The sequence below is a fragment of the Megalops cyprinoides genome, chromosome 13 (genome assembly GCF_013368585.1).
Source record: "Megalops cyprinoides isolate fMegCyp1 chromosome 13, fMegCyp1.pri, whole genome shotgun sequence".
NCBI lineage: Eukaryota > Metazoa > Chordata > Actinopteri > Elopiformes > Megalopidae > Megalops > Megalops cyprinoides.
Window position 1 is genome coordinate 23,000,942 of NC_050595.1, and position 20,567 is coordinate 23,021,508.

General features: G+C 46.6%; 1 protein-coding gene across 2 annotated transcripts; it reads left to right on the top strand.

Moving 5' to 3' along the window:
- The first annotated feature begins 1,251 nt into the window (after positions 1–1,251).
- Positions 1,252–20,567, top strand: adamtsl5 (ADAMTS like 5). Of its 2 annotated transcripts, none has more exons than XM_036544589.1 (13): positions 1,252–2,733; positions 7,495–7,567; positions 10,573–10,730; positions 11,347–11,407; positions 12,185–12,290; positions 12,633–12,760; positions 15,614–15,737; positions 17,028–17,114; positions 17,996–18,159; positions 18,255–18,459; positions 19,073–19,177; positions 19,400–19,471; positions 19,672–20,567. In XM_036544589.1, the coding sequence occupies exons 1-13, from the start codon at positions 2,681–2,683 to the stop codon at positions 20,004–20,006; spliced, it is 1,671 nt and encodes a 556-aa protein (XP_036400482.1). In that variant the 5' UTR covers positions 1,252–2,680; the 3' UTR covers positions 20,007–20,567. The 2 variants fall into 2 exon arrangements, with proteins under 2 accessions (XP_036400482.1, XP_036400483.1); XM_036544590.1 differs by having other exon boundaries at positions 17,031–17,114.

Below are 20,567 nucleotides of genomic sequence, written 5' to 3' on the forward strand. Positions count from 1 at the left end.
CTGGTAATCGGACACAGTTACTTATGATCGTTGTCTTTTGCACGTTGAATTCTGTGCAACATGCTTGAAGTGATGTGATTTTTTTTCCTGGGCTAAACTGCTACATGTATGGTTAGAAGAGCAGACACCTTTAGGGTGCAAATATAAACGGAATATGGGAGGATTGCAGATTTCTTTGTGAAGCAGAGGAACAGACATGAAATGAATGAGAGATAGGTGTCCTGACTTGCAGGTGATGATTAGTGAGGTTCCCTGAGGTACTGTCAGATAGTACAAACAGAGCTGCTGAAAACAGCAAAATTCCCAAAGAGGTGCAGGAGCAAGAATGGCTTAATAAAAAAACATCATTGCTGAAGGGGCTGTACTCATTGTTTTTCCATCACTGAAATTAGCAAAACTCAAACGGCTAAAACTGCCACAAACTATTTTCCTGCTTTGTTACCGGAAACTTCCATTGGAAATATTGCGTCTAATTTAGAAACTTGTGTCTGATTTAAAAATACGTGGGTAAATAGTTGCAATAGTAAGTTATAACCAAAAAAGAACATTAAACAATGGTCTGAGAATGTTCGACCATTGTTATGTAGAAGACTTTACTGCTTTTTGATACAAAGTTCTGGAATCTTAAAGCAAATATTGAACTATGTGTGAAAGTGCAAAAGACATATGACCACACCAAACGACGCATGAATAAAATTGGCATGTCATTTCTGTTTTTATTTATCACTGTTATTCTCAATAGGTCGACACAAACATACTCATGCTTTCATGTTTTATTTATTAACTTTAAACAAAATTCCGTGCATAAATCAACTTAGTCTGTTTTGTTCGTCTCGTTTGCTTCAAAAAAATTGTAAGCCCTGAGTTTGCAGTACAGTGTACCTTGCCAATAGCCCGTTCTTGGATGCAGCGCCCAGTCTGTTTAGTGAAAAGACTGCCTCTAATTTGTCCCGATCACGAAGGACATTCTTGCTTTCAAGGACAGTTTGTCTGAGTGTTATGGTACTTTCACCCTCCATTCTTTAATTATTTAAAACACGCAATCCAAGACTCAAGACAATTCGATTTTGGCAATGTTAACGGGCTGGGGACAGCCAAAGTACAATACCCTCCTCGATTGGTGAAAATCATTGTAGAGGGACGGTTTCCTATCTTTTCATTGGAAGATCGGGGCATTTGGGCGGATCTCAGGTGTACACTTCTCGCAAAACTAAAAAAAAAAAAAAAAACTACGACATAATCCCGTCGTTTATTTCAATATGTCAGTAATGCAAGAGGCTTTAAATAATACTAAGACAATTCTCTGGTGATCCTGCTAGAAATCCAACATACACCTTACGAAGCAATTACACCTTATAATTTTCACTTGACTTCAGTCAAACAAACAGACAGATATTTTGAATTTATTTGCTGAATCTCTACCCGGAAACTCCAGACCGTAAGCGTGTAATAAATAACGTGCGCTGTGCTGTGAATGTATTAAATTATAGGTGCTGGAGAATGAGGGGAAGCGTAGCATACCTGCGCTGACGGACCTAAGCGATGGAACCCCGCGCTGGTGGAAACGGCGAGCTAAAGGGGTTTCCTGTGCTGGAACTTGATCGGTTTGACACTGGACGCGCAGGTGAAGTAAATTAGATTTATTGGAAGCCTTTCTTCGCTGTCAGAAACGATCTCTGAGCCGTGCATTGTTAGCTCTAAGACGAGAAGTTTTCGTTCTCCGGTACCAGGAATTGCGATCTGCTGGTGAAAATGGAAACATCTTTATTACACCTCACGTCTTTCCCCCACCCACGTCAATATCAGTACATGTGAAGTGTACAACTTTGGAAGTTCAGATGGACTCGGGGAGTTAACTGTGACTTCAAGCGGCCGCTGCAATAAAATTCACTACCTACTCCAATCGGATCGTGAGCAGAGAAGGTATTGAATTAAAGCGTGGATCAAAATGTGCATGGTCCTTTGCATGGCTTTTGCGTTAATGTAAACTCCATCGGATATTCAATGTGAAAAGAGTCGCCCACCTGAATTCGGTGCACGTGCACGCAGAACTTCGGCAGGGATAACAATCTGGAGGAAAGAGAGGCAAGCTGAAGAGGGGATTCTTTACGATCAGATGCAAGAACGGCAATGCAAGCATAGTTTAGTGGAGAGCCACAAAACTTCGCCGGTTTTCCACACGTCCTCTGACATTGCACCTACAAATGTTTTGCGAAGAAAGGGGAGTTAAACGGGATATCAGTCTGTCCTAGTGTCATCCAACTGATGTCGCGAGTGGAGTGAGAGATCAAAGCTGTGTTTGATGGGAAAAAAAAGATTAAATAGTAATTATTTTTAACGCTCCGGATGGCTTGCCTGTCCATTTCCAGTTACTGAAACGGACGGGGCCAACAACACTGGACGGGTGGAATTCTGTTTTAGATATTTAATGAGATTTTCTATCCCCAATGGGAAGGTCGCCTTTAATTTTGAATTTCCTTTTAAATGACCGAGAGATCAGATCTTACCTCAACACTGACTGAAATGGATTATCTTAAACTTTTACTAAATATGGATGCGCTTGGGTTTGGATTCTCGGACGTGCTCCTTTCGGATCATATCGATGCATATGGAAGTTGATTGTCATGAAGACAATATTTTTGTGATGAAGCATATGTGAAAGCGAAGCAGCGTCTATCAAATGCAAATGAGTTTACTCGCTTTGACAGAGAGCATGTCACGATCATTTACCAGGTAAGACAACCGACGCAGCATTTACTGTCAAATTTGCATTGAAGTGTAACTTTTTGGAAATGTCGTGTTTGCTTACTTTATGAATAATTAGTTGCGGTCACCTTACACATGAAAGAGTAATAAATTAAAACATGAATTTAATATTGGTGAAGAGTACGCATAGGTATAGGTAGGTATAGTTGGGAGGTAGGCTATTAATTCCTTAACTATATCTGGCCAGTAACTGTACAGATACCTTTTCATTATCTCGTGAAGGTGTGCTTCAATCCAAAAACGCTTTTCGAGGCAACACAGGGCAGTTGTTCGTTCTACTTTTGGAAATCACGGGTGAAGACAAGCTGTGAATTCTTTGCATGCGTCTACCTTGCTATCTTCAGAATAGATTCAGATCCCTTGCACTGTTTAAGCTCTGCTCGTATTTATGATTAGTTACGTAGATTTGCCCGCATGTGAGATATACAGCTGGTTTCCTCTACCCATAGGAGGGTGCATCAATAAATTAGTCATGTTTTATTTCTTCCACTGAAAGCCTTTTTATTTATCTCTCGTAGTCTGGATTGTTTACTATGAGAACATCACTTGGCGATTTATGTACAAAGTTGCCTGGGGCAGCAAAATTAGATAAGTGTGTCGACTGAAGAGGTAAACAAGAAACAGAAACACAAGTACACATCTGTGAGTTACGCCAATGTTAATATATTTTATTCAGCTCAAGATGAAAAGATCCTCGCATGACCTCTAATTAGTATGATCTTCTGATTTCATTTAGACCGGTTTAAAATATCAAGGGATTTCAGGGTCTTTTTTTAATCAGTCGCAAAAGGAATGCGCTCTTAAAAGCGAACCATTTTCCAACGAACAGATCTGATGTTGCAATAGAAAGCCGAACCTTTAACATCGTAATGAAGGTATAATTTAACCCACTGCTACGAAGTGTAATCACAATCAGACCAGGGCCGGAATTTAGTCCTATGGCCCCGCGCAAGTTAATGCATGAAGTGTAATCAATCCTTTAATTAGGATTGCATTGCAATTCAATCTTTTGAGCATGGTGCATTCTTACCCATTGCGCTCCTACTCCACGGCCTGGGAGTAGTTAGGAACAACCCTCTGATTGATGGGCTATTAAATCTTACATAGAAGGTCGCTTAGAATTTGAGATTTCGTAATCAAACAGTATGAAAACTGCAAGAGAATGTGCTTAAAAATACAAATGGCAAGAAGATAATAATCGTGATAAGCGAGCGTGATAATAATCAGTAACATATTTTTCATGTCTGCAAATTAGGCTCAGGATATACTCAGGTAAGTATAGGCTACCTGTGTCCCTGTGGGAAGATATGTCTTTTACATTTGTTTAACACATTAGCCCAATGTCTTTGAGTGTCAAGTTTAAGTTGAGCTCACTCTTTTGATTCTTACTCATTTTTGACTTCCCTGTTTTTGGTGATATCACTGATGGTTGTGAAGGTATCATCATAAACAACACCTGTCTAAATGCATTACTCAAATATATGGTCTGCATACATTGTGGGTAGAATCTGGGCCATAGTTAGTTGTTTGAACCTTGAACATGGACTGCAGTGATGGGATGCTCTATATGCATTTTCTGCCTTTACTGAAGTTTTCAGTCAATTTCCAATGTTTACCAGTTCAATTTACACAAGACTTTCTGTACATGACTTGCATATGACTATGGCATTTGCCGTATATGACTTGCCTTACAAGGCTATCATTGTTTGTCGGCACATTTTCATCCCCCAACATGTCAAAAGAATCCATCTTGGTCATCAATTTTCTGGTCAGTAGGCCTACCATGGGCTTTGTTGTGGCAAACAAATGCATACAAAGGAAAGAGTGGTGACCCTGAGCCAGAAGTGAACTGCAATGATCACTCTTAACCACATGGAAGTATTGAATTGGACCCTAAATCAGTTTTGAAGGCTTTGACCATGAGCTGCGTTCATATGTTAAATATCCGGTCCACACACTTGCATAATCTGTTTCCTGATTTTGTGTCATTATGGGAGGAGTTCCTTGGGGAACAATGGTTCTATGCTATCAGTTGACTTACAGCTGTGTTTGTGGATGATTTAAAAGACAGCCAATTGTTTTATCAGATTTAGCTCTTAGAACAGCAGGAGAAAAATTCCAGGTCATTTTGTAAAGAAGGAGATATTACTTACATCCACCTCAAAAATATCAAAATTATGGCCATTACTGCCAGGTTTCAGTGCATTTTTACCCAAACATGTATGTATGAAGATCACTTTATGCTTTGTCCAGGTTCTGGAATCTGTAATGTTTGAGAAGTGTTTCATTTTATAGCAGGTCCCCAGGGACCAGGGTCCCATCGTAGCCGAGCCTTTACTACTGACACATTGCAAACCGCTTCCTGGGTCAGAGGTCACATTCTCACCTGCAGCATGTACTCTACAGCTGTGCACAATCCTAGCTCACCTCACAAATCTAACACACTGACAGTTTACATGATATTATTTGTACTTTGAGTATGTGTGTGGGGCCGGGGCAACCTGCGTCTAGCAATCACTTGAGAACAGTGTCACCAAAGGTAGAAGGGGGGCCTATGAGAAGCGGTAACCATAGATCACCAAAAGGCAGCCCTTGCTTCCTTGTGAGAAGCAGGTGGGGTGACCCAATGTACAGTGCTTTTCTATTGCAGTGACAGCCAGGAGCATCATGACTCATTTAAAACTTGCAGATTGAGGCAGGCAGATTTTGGATGACTGTCTCTTCATTTGGGCCCCAGGGTTGCCAACCTTTTTTATTGGCTTTCTTGGGAAGATTGAAGATGCGGTTATAATTGAGGCATCCATCTAAATGTGTTTTTCTCTACTTGAATGGTTTCTGTAAATGTTTTGGAAAAACAGCTTTGCTTTCATGTACAGACTAAAAGATATTGTTATGACAGGTGCATTGACTAAAAACGAACCTTCTCAAAAGGCAGTACATGATGTTCTGATCCAGTTACTCCTCCCTTCCCAATAAGCATGCATGCTGATAGACATGACTTAATGGTGGTGATGATCTTTGTATCTCAGAATGAAAGTTGTGGTATTGGATGAAATATTTTTGAAGTGTATGTGTGTGTGCACACACATGCATGTTCCCAACGCGTGGCGACCATGGCGAGAAAGAAAGCATGTCCACTACTGATTAAAGCTGTTTCTCTTCCACTTACCCCCAAAATGCACCAACCTGGTGGAGCGGCACGCTAATGTGCTGCAATATCCTTAATGAGCGCAATCTTGAGATGCTGCGGATATAATGAGGGCTCCTGGTAACAAATGGCACAAATGAAACGGCCTTGCCGTTAGGGGGCAAGCCATGCCCAGGCTCCCCTGATTAGAGCCGCACAGTGCGCCGGGCAGGGCAGGGCACGCCGGCTGCTCAAGGCCAAGTCCACCCTGTCCCCCCCTCTGGTCCCAGGCGAGGAGAGCAGCTCACTGGGGAGCAGGGGGCGGAAGATGTGTATCGTTTAATTGGACAGGGCGGCTACTGACCTGGGTCCTAGCCAAAGTAAGCGTTGTGGCTCAGATCTGCGCGGACCCACGAAAGATAAGTGAGAATAGGGAGGCCGCGCCTGGAGGAATGTGAAAATGACACGCTAACTCCCCCCACGTTTTGTGATATCACAGAGGGCAAGTTAACCCCCATCAGTCATCAGAGGCCCAGTGAGGGGGAGAGACAGGACTCATATGCACCTTCTGCGTCTGGCATGGTGACGCATAGGTGCAAGCGAAGCCGCGCCGGTAAGTGAAGAAAGAGGCGATTTTTTTTTTTCCCCAGAACCGAGGTATTTTTGAGAAGCTGCAGGATGTGTCCTGGTGACTCAGTGTCTTGCTCCGTCTCCATTGTTTCGCCTGGATTGCGAAAGTTTTTGAGCTCCAGCAGTCCAGTGTTTGATGAATACTAGATTCGGCACCATGTGCCATTTTTCCTCCCCATGTCCCTCTCACTTTGCGGGATGTTGTCAGGACCAGCTAAAGGACTTTCAGCAACAAGTCTGTGTTCTGGGCCACTGCAGAGGCTTGTGAAAATCTAGTACCAGTGCTGGTTCATTTTATAATTTCTGTTCTTATAGTATACCTACTAATTAAATATAGAGTGTAGAGTAAATACATAGAGTATTAACATATTACTTTACAGTTATGTTTATTATCCAAATGCAGGTCATTGATCACATTTGAAGAATGCACAAATTTTGCCAGATTTTTCCTCCTGAGTGTTAGAGTTGCTTACTTGCTCATTGGTTGAGGCCAGCCAAATCAGAAAAGATGTTTTGAGGGGAAAAAGAACATCAACAATTCAGAGCTTCTTTTGCTGGTGGAAAACAGCTGTGGAGTACCAGGGTTAGTTTGGGTTTGAGAGATCAGAGGACCTTCGTGGAGCAATTGCGATGGCCGTTCTGATTGGATCGGGGCGGTGGGAGCACAGTGAACCCCATCGGTCCTTTCCTTGGGTGTGGGTGTTAATGGTCCACAGTGTGCAGGATGGGGGTGTGTGGGAGGGGGGGGAGAATTCCTGACCTTGGCTCCCCCCAGCAGGGGCCCCGCTGCCATGACGGGTTTGGCTGGATTATTTGTTGTTATTAATGACTTCCCTGTGACCTGTGGGGCCAGGACTCTTTGGCTAAATGGGCTTTAAGGGACCGCCCCACTCTGTCGCCCTGATTAAGTCTCAGAGGGGTGTGGGTATAATTGACTAACGCTGTTTATTTTCTCTCCTCTCTGCTTCTAGGAGGCTGTCCCGGCTCGTAGCTCTGATCTTCCTTACTCTGCTGGTGTCCCCGGCCTGCCTGTCGTCCCAACATGTAAGACAGCGCTGCCCATGTCCTCGACCTGTGCACCTCACCCGTACTGACTTACCAATCCAACCAGCCTGTTATCCGTTATGGCAGCAAGCACATGGAACCGCTCACTTTTCAAGTTTTACTGCTTGTTTGTCATGTATCTATTAATTTTTACATTATAGGTCTTTAGCAGACTCTCTTATCCAGAGCAACTAGCTTACAATCTTCACATGGCATCATTTATAAAGCTGGATGTTTACTGAGGCAATTTGAGTTAAGTACTCCTTGCCCAAGGGTACAACAGCAGTGCCCCACTGGGAAATCAAACCAGGAGCTATGAACCCTGTTCCTTACCACTAAACCACACTGATTTTTACACATGACTAAGTACAAATTAGCATGACCATTTAGAGCATAGACAGCTAGAGCTCTGATTCCTCTACTGAAGGAAAAAGGGAAGAAGGAATTGATTGAATAGGGCATGACTACATCTGTCTCATTCAGTGACAGCAGTGAGCATACATTTGGGAAGCGAGGTGGTGGGACTCGTTGTGTGGCCTGCTTAGTTATGTGAAGGTGTTGTGTGGCGGGCAGGTTTCCTCTCTGTCTCTCTGCTCTAGTTGCTCTGTCGTCTCTTCTCTCCCCTCTTGTGTGGCCATCTTTCATCACGGTTTGTGGTGTTGTCAAATTGAGCTTGAAGAAGGGGGCTGCTGTGGACTTTGTTTTTGGCGGGGCAGAGGGGTTGGATTTTTCCGCCTTCCCCAAAGATAGCCATGTCCAGGGAGAGGCAGAGCAGGACAAAGAGGTAATGTTTTTATTAGCGTGACTTTCTCCTTGAATTCCGTTCTGCACAAATAGTTGGCCGGAGATGTCAAAGTCACCGAGGCACTCCCTCTCAAGTTCCCCTGCGCAGCTTAAGGCACACGTTCAAAAGACGGCACTAAAAGTGACAGCGGAAGAAATCTCGATTTGCCGCCGTGTTCTCGGCATCTGTTGGCCGGCCCTGCGGCCGTTCCTCAGATGCCTCGGGGCTCAGCGGCCTAAGTCTCGCCTTGTCCATCAGCTGCCATCAGTGTCATGACACAGATTTCTCTCATGCACTCTCCCTCTCACCCTCTCCCTCTCTCTCTTTCTTTTTTTCTTCCAAGTAAAAGCCAAGACACATTTCTTTGATAGTTCTGCTTTTCCTTCTTGGTGGTGTCAGATTCTGCTGCTGGGTCAAACCCCCCTTGATATTATCACCGTAGAGTCCTCTGCTCTGTTATCCCGGTCCCCTGATTTTTTCTCTCCTTCTTCGGTCGTGTTTTCAAAGAGTAGCCTTTTAAGAGTAATCTTAAGAACAGCCTGAGGTGGGGGTGGTGAAGGAGGTGGGGGAGGGGGGGACGCGGCGTTTCAAAGGTGAAAGGTCGTTTCGTTAATCCAGCACGGCAAGTCGGCCCCCCTCTCCAACTGTCATCAACACTAATTTGGGTCTCCTTGGCGGTAATGAGGGCGATTCCAGGTCAGCGGTAGGGGAAATGATGGCCTGGATTCTGGAAACGCTGCCGGGGCGGCACGGTGCAGTTATGTGTCATTAACCCCTCGCAGCTTGGTGGAAGCCCTGTCAGTCAACCGCACAATCAGTGAGCAGTGCTCGCTTCACTGTACAGGAAACCAAACAGGGTCAAAAACATTGTATTCCTTTAAAGGTATGTAGAAATAAGCATGCCCAATCACTTATTGCGCACATTTAACTCAACAGCTGAAAGTGGCTTGTTAGGGCAGCAGCTAACAACGCTCCAAAACTTGTCTGTTTAACTGTGACATGCGTTTTATACGCACTAGACTGTTGCCCTTCAGGGGTTAAGCTCCAGCATTTCTCCAGGATCGGGGGCCTCCTGCATGAAAGGTGAACGGGAGCACTGCCAGCCAAATCCAGCTTTAGGGGAAAACTTTGGAATGCCTTTGAAAAGCGCTGTTTGTTACCGCAAATCATTTCATATTGTTTTCCCATGTTTACAGTCACAGGCATCGGGCGCAGTGTTTGCACTCGAATTAGATTTATGTGACGAGGCAGCTGCGGGGCTTTATTTGGAGTGCCAGGACAATGCGCCTACCCCGGAGGCGCTTTTAATCGCCTCCCGAAAGCGAGGCACGCGTTCCCCGTGTGTTTCACCTCCACAGTTTCGGGTCTGGGTGTGGCCAGGGGATTTAGATCTAGCGAAAGTGGTCCCCATCACTCTGCTATGGCCAGCATTCCCAGAACAATGCCGAGGGCTGATCTAAGAATGGGACCGTAATGCAACCCGCGGGACGCGATTAGAACCCCTCCGCTCTCGGATGCCGACAGCGGCGTGACTAATGTGCGCCAGCGGGGAGTCCGCCGTCCAGAGAGGGGCAGCGGCGAGCACTGCGGGCGTGATCAACCTGTTTATCCCGCGGTCACCTTGATGGAACGGTTCTTCGATCTGGGCCCCCGGGGGACTCCCTGCCGCCGGCGAACAGCTGCGTTAAAGCTGGACTGCAGGTCTGACAGAGCAGAAGCTGCCAGCTCCATTCCTTCATAACTCTTCCCCTTTTTCATCGGTGCTCTAGTGTCATCCGTTTGAGCTTGATCTTTTTTCTTTGCATCAGACCCCACTGATTTCTGTAGAAACTGAATGGGAGGAGGACATAGGGAAGGAAATTCCACAGGAACTGTGGGAAGAGGTTTTGCATCAGATGCACTCCTCATCTATATATGCTAGACATGGCTTGTCCAAGTGTGAAAAAAGTCTTTTTGAGAGTTTTTACTGTTTCTCTCCCGGTTTGTGACTGCAGTTTAGTACAGTGATAAGAAGCAGGGCTTATAACCAAAACGTTGTTGGTTCGATTCCCCGCTGGGGCAAGGTACTTAACCCACAATTCCCTCAGTAAATATCCAGCTGTATAAATGGATAACATGTAAAAACAGTGTAACCTGTGTAAGTTGGTCTGGATAAGAGTTCCTGCTAAATGACTGCAATGTTATGTGACTGTGTTCTACCCCCGTTCCTCCGCCGGTCCAGCCATCTTGGGTGTCGCCCTGGGGACCGCAGGGGCGTGCGGCCCGCGCTCGCCGCCAGCTGCACTTCAGGAACGAGTGGGCGTCCTGGAGCGGCTGGTCAGTCTGCTCCCGCACCTGTGGGGGCGGGGCCTCCGTTCGAACCCGCACCTGCATCACTAGGTAAGGGACGTCTAAGCACAAGGCCAAGAATGCAGACTCCTTCATGTAATGCTGTAGAAATGAATAGCTCAGGTGAAGTGCAGAGCTTGGAAATGTTCATTCAGTGGTATCCTGGGACATAAAATACAATGTTTTTTTAGGCTACCCTATTTTCAAGCCCCCCCCCCCCCCCTCCCAAAAATGGATTGATTGACAGATAATGTATATTTAGTTGTGGGTTTTGTTAACAGTTAAACATTTCTAGGCTTTGGGACGTGCATGCCTGTTTGTGTATTATCTGGGAAGCACTTCAATACATCAGCTGCCTCTGGAGCCAGCCCTGGAGAATGTCTTAGCTACCTGGTATTGAGGGACCTTTTAACAGGGCGAGATAAGTTTTAATAGGCCAATTAACAGGGCTTGGCCTATGCCCTAAGAAATGCCAATGTTTCAGAAGTGTTTTTTTTTTTTGATGAGTAGAACATTCCATTCTGTGGGTAGAAGTACTAGGGACTTAATGTTGCATGGAAAAAGCAAACTCTGCTTTAATCCCTTTTGATCAATATTTGGACTTTTCTCCCTCCTTTATAAAAGAAAGCTCTGTAAGAAAGAATTTTTGGTATTGCCTCTGTTCCAGGAACCCAGTTGGGGGACCATGTGCAGGAGATCCCAGGCAGTATAAGATCTGTAATACTAAGGTAAGAACATGGTATTTAAAATCTGTAACTCAGCTCAGGAGTGAAAGATCAGAGATTTGTCAATACCTGTAATAGCAGAGAAAGAGATCATATATTCTTCAAGATCTGTAACACCAAGACAAGGCTTAACTCTATCTTATCCCATTGTGCAGGCAGTATCAGCACAGTACTCAGTGTATTTCAGTGCTACCCAATCTGTCTGGCATTTTATGCCAGTGTAAATATTTCCAAACCGTGTCTTGTGTTTACTCCCAGACCTGATTATGAAGTGCAGATATGTAAATTGTACTCCCTGGCTCTAAACCAGACCCACATCTTCAGGCACATGTTAAAGAGGGAAGCATGTATTACATTTCTCTCAACTTTGAACTCTGAGCTGGGATCAGTTGAATTTTTACAGGGGTAAAAGTAAACCCAGTAAACTGTAAACTCGGTGTGAAAGGGTGTGGTGCATCTCCTGGTCTGTGCACCTCTCTCATAAAGCTCAGTCCTTCCCTCGGTGACAGATTGGTGTGATGGGAATGTGTGATACACTTTTGTGGTCGCAGACAGTGAGTCAGTGCTGAATGTATTGGTGTGCTCAGGACTGTTTGACGGGAAGACAGCTGATACTGCCCAGACTAAGGTGAGGCATGATCTGTGTGTGTGTGTGTGTTTGTGTGTGTGTGTGTGTGTGTGTGTGTGTGTGTGTGTGTGTGTGTGTGTGTGTGTTGCTCTTGTCTCCCCCACATCAAATTGGACATAACTACGGCTCTCTCTGTGTCTTTGCACACTCAGGAATGTCCTGTGGGGACTATGGATTTTCGAGAGATGCAATGCACTGCTTTCAATGACAGGCCCCTGGTGGCTGGAAACCGCTACAAGTGGACAACCTTCTATGGAGGTGAGCAACTCTGAGCAGCATGCAGTTCATGTGGTGCTAGAGACAGTGATTACTTTCCAAAAACACCGCAAGGTAATGGGCCAAACCTGACACGGTTGGTTGATTAAACCTCTGTACATTCAACCAAAGGCTATCCTGGAGCCTCCATGGTCTTTGGGAAAGGCCCTAGGTGCCATTAAAGGTCAGTGCATGTCTGTTGTAACACATCTGGTGCAATCTAGAACATGTATTAGACTGCTACACATGTGAGTCCTGCTGACTGCAGTTGTCTCTCCGTGTGCCTGAGATGAATGTCCCAGCAATCCATTTTTCCTCCTCTAAATCTTCACCCCTCTCACTCAGGCCCTAATCCCTGTGAGCTCAGCTGCCTCGCCCTGGGACACAATTTCTACTACAACTTTGGGCGGGTGCTGGACGGCACATCTTGCCAGAAGGAGACGGGGGCCATCTGCGTTAACGGCCGCTGTCTGGTGAGTGAGAACACACAGGTGTGTGTGTGTTTGTGGGGGGAGTGTGTGCGTGCATTACTGTAAATCTTGGTGATTGTGGGAAAGAGAAAAGGCAGAGCAATCCAAGAACATGGCCTCCTCCTAGCGCTGCCGTTGCTACTGATATTGAATGGAACGGGCATTTTTCATGCAGGACAGTTCACTCTGGGCTGTAAAAGGCCAAACTCACACGCACACGAGGGCTACCTTGGCCTTTTGAATGTTAATGAAACGTTTTCATCTTGTGACTTTTCCCCCGGAATCTAGGCCAGAGCCTCTGAGAATCCTCGTCACCACCTGTTGTTTCTGTGCAGGGAGCAATTGGTCAGCCACAGTCTCTGTGTCCACCCTGACCAATGCCCACGCGGCTTCTCTCTGCCTCCCTCTTCAGAAGGGGCAGGTGATTGGAAGCCGTAATTCTCTCGTAAAGGTCAAGGCTGCCGTTTCGCGGTGGTCCTCCATCACGCCGCAGAAAGGGCCCGTCGTTAATGAGTAAGCGACAGCCTGTGTGTGCATCAAGGGGGGATTTATGAGCGGTGAGGTCATGGGTGTTTCTTGAGCTGGGCGAGGGTCGCGGGACTAGCTGCTCCAGAGAAAACCCAGATGGGGAGTGCATCTGGCATTTGTGTCTGGGGGGAGCATGTGGGTGATGGACCACAGACCCCCGCTGCTCAGAGCAGGGCGACACCCACCTCTCCCATCTCTGTGGGTGTGCTGTAACCCAGCGCTGCACAGTCGCCCTCCTGAGACATCACAGCCTCAGGACCCCTAGGCCGTCTAATACATTGCCTGGTATAGTTCCTCTTCATATCCTGTTGTGCACCCTCAGGGGCAGAGAGTGATGGTGGGGAGTGTTTAATTATACGTTCCTGAGATTGCTAGGGAATGCTGGCAAACCTCCCTGTTGATGGTTTTTCATTTCTGCTCTGAAGAGGGAGGTGTGTCTTTCGTCAGACACTCCCAGGGCTGTAGGGGGCACTGGTGCTTCCACCTCTGTTATTCACTGTGATTCTCGGGGTGAATTCAGTATACACAACAGGTGCATAATGTGTTATAAAATAGCAATTTTGCTGAATCGAATGTCCAGTTGAAAAACTTCATGTGTGTGCCCATGTCTTGAGTGAGCTGCCTCAAGAGATGACAGTGCCAAATAATGAGTTCAGTGACTGAGCCCTAGTCACTAACAATGTAGGAGTTGTATGACCACTATATAGCCACAGTTTGATTTTAAATTGAGTATCTTTTTCAGAATTTTCATTATTCAAAATCATGTGCTTGATTAGCCTTCAGTCATGTGGATAAGAACATAAGAACATAAGAACGTAAGAACATATTATGATGAGAACAGGCCATTCGGCCCACCTAAGCTCGCCATTACAATTAGAGAGTATCCAATACTGCATCAAGTCTGGACTTGAACACAGCAAGGGTCTCTGCCTCAACTACATGACCTGGCAACCTATTCCATGTATTGATAACTCTTCGTGTAAAATAATACTTCCTTATATTGTGTGGAACTTACTCTTAACTAGTTTCCATTTATGTCCCCTTGTTCTACTGACTGAACTCACCCTAAAAAATGTATTGTAGTTCACCTTATTGAATCCTTTTAGAAATTTAAAAAACCTCTGTTAAATCATGCCTAAGTTTCCTCTTGCTAAGTCTAAATAGGTTAAGTGACTTGAGAGTAAGACACTGGAATAAGACACTGTTGGTTTGGTCACACCTTTGCTATTTTGACACTCAGGTAAAACTAAAGAGTGCTGCCGGAAGTTGCTAACCTTTTAAAGTGAGCACCTTATTCATTAATGAAACATTGAGACAGTGTTTTGAAATGTTTTAAAACATTGCAGATATTGAGTGTACCCCGGGGGCTGTATAATGTGCTTTTACTTGGCCTTGGGCCCATGGCCTGTCCTTCCCCTCCCCCTCTCTGTTAGTTTCTCATGGACCAGACAGATTCTCCCACTACTGCTGAGCTTATCTGTCACCCCCCCTCATCTCTCCCTCTCTGGTATGTCATGAGACTACCCGCAAGCTAACGGCAGCTATGTCCAGCACTGTGGAGTGTGGACATGCTCTCCTGCAGGCCTCTCCCTGTGGAGATGGACATGAAAATGAGAAAGGGACAGTGGGGGCCCCTCTGTGTCTGTGCCCGCAGCACAGCAAGACTGCAGCCTCTGTAAAGAGAAAGAGCTGGGAATGTGGTGGTTTGACACCTGGTTGAACACAGGGGAGATGTGGTGAAAAGGGGCGTCTTGATGACACAACTGTGGAAAAGGGCTGGCTGTTGTGTACCAATCATCACCTCTGTGGTACATAAAAGCCTTGAACTGGTGGCTTTTCTATGAGTCTCTGTGCCTGCCCTCAGTTCATGTGAATCTTTATGGCAGTGATAGCCAAGCTGCCAGGAATGTGGGGTGGAGGTGGAGAGGGGGTGTTGGGGAATTACAGGGGGATCATGAGGGGTACAATGAATTTTATGAATTTGTAACCATAAATGAAAAAAATAATGCCAAAGAATATTAAAAAATAAAAAAATCAGCTTCAAAATATTAAATTCATTATTGCATGCAGTCTGGCCTGGCATATTGTAATTCCAAAACTCATTCTTTATTTTGTTTTTATGAATAACTACACCTGCTTCCAGTTTGGGTGAACCTACTTCTGTGGCTGCTGTGGTTCTGCTGTCTGTCTGCCAGCGGCGAATCAAACTTGAACCAGAAGTCCAGCGGACTCCAGCTGCCATGGTTGTAGACACTGATCGAGAGGGCTGGTATTCCGGCTGCCCCTTGTAGGTGAGACTCTAATCCCAGCATTTCCTGTGTGCCACAGAAGCCGGGCTGCGACCTGATCCTGGGCTCGGAGCAGCAGGAGGACGCCTGCATGGTGTGTGGAGGGCACAACACCACCTGCCTGCAGCACCGCAGTGTGTACCAGGACAACGGGCACGGCGCCGGTCAGCACCACTGCCCTCACACACACACACACACACACACACACATGCACACACACGCACACACATTCACTCACAGCTCTAATGATACGGTCTGGAGCCAGGGCAGAGGGGATTACTGTACGGAGACAAAGTGCAGATCTCTTGTGGTGCTAATCACGGGAGTCCCTCTGGGCCTCTCTTTGCAGGTAAATGCCAGACTGCGGTGAGTAATAGAATATCACGGGTGGCCTTTTGTGAGTGTCGAGTGTTTAATCACAAGCGCTGAGCGGCAAAACAAGGTGTCATTCTTCTTTCCTCCACCCCGTGACACTGGCGTTCCTCCAGGGCATAATGCAGCCAATTGCACAATAGCCCGATGAATGCAAACAGTGTATTTTTAAACATTAAACGATGAAAAGGAACAGGAGGGCGTGTTCAGCGGGGCAGCGTGGACGCCCCCCCCTCCGAATCCGAAAGGGCTGGCTGCACGCCATGGAATTCTGAGCCCAAAGTAGTTCCTGAAAGGACAGTGACTGAGTGTTCGTGAGCCGCACGCACTCAGACCCGACACCTCTGGCGTCCTATTTGGCGAGGGCCTCCGTTCTGGAACAGTGAGCGCCTTTACGTCGCTCCTCGTGTAGGCCGGGAGAAAATGTCTGGTGCGACCCTCCCGGCGGAGCGGGGAGAGAGCGCGGGGCGATAATGCCCGCTTTGTTTGGGCGTCTGAAAAGGCCTTGCTTTGCCTTCTCCCGCAGCTGTATTTCCGAAAGAAGAACAACTCAATTTCCAGCTGCCAGCACAATTGCTGCGCAGGAGGGTCAAGAGCCGGGAGTCAAGGGCACCGCCACAGCAGGGGTGCTTATGCCGAAGCTCAGCCCAGAGCTACACTCCAGTTCTGTCACAAAGAGAATAAGCGCACCAAAGACCACAGACACATCATGTGTCCATATCAGGGCATTTTTGTTGTCAGCTTGTTGTTGTTTGTGTACAATGTGAAATGTTTTTTACATTACAGTACAATTACATTACAGTACAATTGCCATTTAGCAGAGAGTCTTACCCAGGGCAACTTGCATATATGTGGGTGATAATTTTTATCCATTTGTAAAGCTGGATATATTTACTGAGACAATTGTAGGTTAAATACTTTGCCCAAGGGCACAACAGCAGTACCACAGTAGGGAATTGAACTGGCAACCTTTTGGTTACAAGCCCTGCTCCTTACCACTACACCACACTGCTCCAGCATTCTTGTTGAGAGTACAGGTCCTAATAATAGGCTATGTTCCTCACTCTATGTCTGTCCTTCAGCAGGCCCTTTCGGATATAGTGAAGTCACCATGATTCCGGCGGGAGCCACCCACATCCGAGTGATGGACAACAGCAATAACTACCTGGGTAAGAGCCGTCGCAGTTTCTGCGGGTGGGCAAGTTTAATTCTGTCTTTACAGAAGAGAAGAGGAAGGAGGTGTCAGTATGTCAGTACTCTGGCTGTGTTTTCTTTTGTTGAGATTGCACCAGGGACCAAAAAAAATCCCATTAGAAGTGCATGACCAGTGAGGCTGTTGCACGCGTGTTGGCTATGACTTCAGTGCTGCCTTCCCTGTGTGTCTCTGTACCTCGTCTCCCCGTTTCTCCCTCTCGTGTCAAAGAGATATTGATCAGGCTGTAACTGCCGACGCCACAGCATGTCCTGTCCTCTAGAGAAAAACAGGGGTGGAGACCTTTTGATGCTGATAAAAACCCCTTTCCTGCCCGCCCCACCCCTCACCCCACCAAGGACGTCCCGTTGGGCTGTGGCTGTGTTTTAGTCAAAGCAACATCCATTTACTGATAGCATTTGGGACAAAAAATACGACCTTAAATAGAAACAGTCTGATGACAGTGGAGGTATTGAAATGAATTGTGGGAGAGTAGAAAAGGTTGGAACCTCATTAGTCTTCTCATTACTAAAGCTGATTAGTCAAGGGGAGAAGGGACTTCAGAATATGTGATGAACATTGGGATGCAGTAGCAGAGAGCCTTGCATGTGACCTGAAGAGAGAGACACATCATCGCCCCTTTTCATCATGTAACCTGCTGTAATATTGCCAAACACTGGTAGCAATGCGGTGGTTTATGAAGGGATTACAAGCCCAATCACTCAGGATATGTAAAGACATTTACCATACAAGGAAAGGAAGCCATTTCTGCTTGAATATTTTGTGGCTGTGTTTTGGAGGGTGTGTGGAAATGCCCCGGGACGCCCTTGTCAGACTCTGTTGCCCTCTGTCCCTCAGCGCTCCAGGACGGGCGTTCCCAGTTCGTCATTAACGGGGACTGGAAGATCAGTGTGCCGGGGGAGTACAGTGTGGCTGGCACCAAGCTCCTATACCGCCGTTCCTCAGACAACAGGGAGAGCTTCGAGGTCCCCGGGCCCACGCAAGAGGACCTGCACGTCATGGTCAGAACCATTTGAGTTTATTGTGGTACCGCCAGCCCCAGCATGCCAAAGTAAATGCTAATGCTGCACCATTTTTCTTCACGATATTCCCGCAGGTGCTCTCCACCGATAAGAATTCTGGGATAGAGTACGAGTACTGGCTGCCCCCAGACCGCTATGCCCTCTATCACGGGAGAAGGAGCCAACTGCGCGAGCCGCACCATAGTGCCAGCTTCACGCCGTGGCGACCGCCAACGACTACAACCACTACAACCACCACCAGCACCAGGGCCCCACCCGCCACCACACGGCCATACTGGGGTGAGATGACATCTGCATCTGCATTCTGCATCTGCCAACCGGTGCCAGTGTCAATACAGGCTGGACTTTGTCATGGACAAATTTTAGTGTTTTGTTTGCTGACAAACAGAAATACTGGACTTTGACTAGGCAACCTCTGAAGTTCAGTGTGTAACGTGTAACGTTCATGGCTCTGGTGAAACTTGGTGATATAGGTAACCCTTTGTGATAGAAATCCACCTCCCGTTTCCCCTCTTATTCAAAAAACATTTCAGATTGTTATTAATTTCTGTCACCATAAAATGAAGACAATGCAGAAAAGTGCTTTTACCCACAATTGAGAAAACACAAGCACCTCTCCAGTTCTTGCTAATTTTCAGTCTTACCCATTGGACTGTCACAGATAATGAGGGACAATACTGGAGAACACAGCATGGGTGGATCGAATTTCTCGGCGTAATATCTTGGAAACACCAAGAGGCACAGTATATGAAAATTGCGGTCATTGTTTCGAAGAGCTTGGGCATTTGAGTTGAGAGTATAATCTTGGCTGACATAATGGGGGTTTTTGTGGCCTTGCTGGGAGCTGGTTGCTAGGTAGCAGAGTGGCCTGACAGTGTGTCCCTCGCTTTAGTGCCTGCAGGTGGCTGGCCGGTGCAACCCCCGCGACAGCAGCCCCAGCCCCGCTTGGAGAGGGATGAGAACCGCCGGAACCTGCTCCCCCGGCCGTCCCGCGGAGGTCAGCACCCCTCTCCCACACCCCTCCCACCCCTCAAAGGTCTCCGTGGTGGTCTAGTGTTACCTCAGACAGGTCCACCTCAGGCTTCTCCCAGGCTGCAGATGCAGTTCATATCAGCTTTAAATTCCGGATTTTCAACACATTTGGCACCTTAGAAAATGGATGTTCTAGCATGTTTAAAAAAAGAAGTTAATATCTGCACTTTATCTCTGTTTCCTAAAGGGCATTGTGGGAAGTGTAGGAAGGTTCGAGGCCGTGGAGAACGCAAGAGACAGTACTGCCAAAAGGACTTTGGTGAGTGTCAGTGCGCTCTTTTCAGAATGAAATGTTTCCAGGAATCTTGTGACCTATGTGTGTATTTCCTGCCCTCACCTGCTCTAATGTTTACAGACAAGTTGTAACAGAAAAGGCAACAGAATAGTCATTTACACATATTTCTGTGAATTTGTGTGTGCATGTGTATGTGTTTGTGTGTGTGTGTGGCTGCACATCAGTTTTTCGAGCCAAGGTCCTGGGGAAAGTGTACCGGGGTGAAGAGACGCGCTACGATGTGCAGATCATCCACACGTACCGGAACCGTTTCCGCCTGGAGCACCGCGAGTTCCTGTGGGTGCCCAACGTGTGTGACTGTCCCGAGCTCGACGAGGGCCGCCAGTACGTGCTGATGGCCCGCCGCCACATCAACTACGAGCACACACTCAACCGCATACTGCTGGAGGAGGACAGCTATGTCCAGCCCTACCGGCCCCGCGAGGACGCTCAACTGCGCCCCCTGGAGGAGCTTTGCAGTAACCGTGGAGATAGGCCACCAACTCGGCGAAGGGGCTAGTGGGCATGGACACAAATATACAAACGCATGCGCAAACACACAAGCACCTCCCCTTCACTGTACACTTGCTAGTCATGTGTTTCATTCTCATTCAGTCAAACAGGGGGTTCCTGAGTATGTGAATCAACCAAATCATGGTATTCTCCAGTATCCTCGCTCACAGACAGGCTCTGGACTCTTCTTAAGTGACTGTTGATTCGGTTTGGTCTCTGAGTCCACACTGGAGCAAACAATCAGCCGTTGAATGTGGGAAGAGGGCTGCTGAAGCAGGAAAGCATTTAAATCTGGGAAATGGCAAACACCAAAAGCAGTCTTTGCCCGGAGCCTGCAAGAGCTTGTCTCTTCACGCAGTGTAGCACTTTAGGTGGGGATAAAAAAGGACCCACCTTTAAACTTCAGATACCAAAGAGCAGAAATACTGCCTTCAGAGCATTGCAGTCACATGCTTCATATGACACCAGTGATTTCTTCTGGCCAATCGTATTGCTGCTTGTCTGGGTTGACACCAGCCAATCACTGTGTGTGTTGAAAAATAATTTGCATTTTTCAACTTTCCTCTGT

Bases quoted from the DNA above. Each gene is read 5' to 3' on its own strand.
- adamtsl5 (XM_036544589.1), top strand. From the start codon at position 2,681: ATGCAAATGAGTTTACTCGCTTTGACAGAGAGCATGTCACGATCATTT. The intron at 12,761-15,613 runs GTGAGTGAGAAC...TGTGTGCCACAG, and splicing joins GCGTTAACGGCCGCTGTCTG to AAGCCGGGCTGCGACCTGAT. The intron at 19,472-19,671 runs GTGAGTGTCAGT...GCTGCACATCAG, and splicing joins GTACTGCCAAAAGGACTTTG to TTTTTCGAGCCAAGGTCCTG.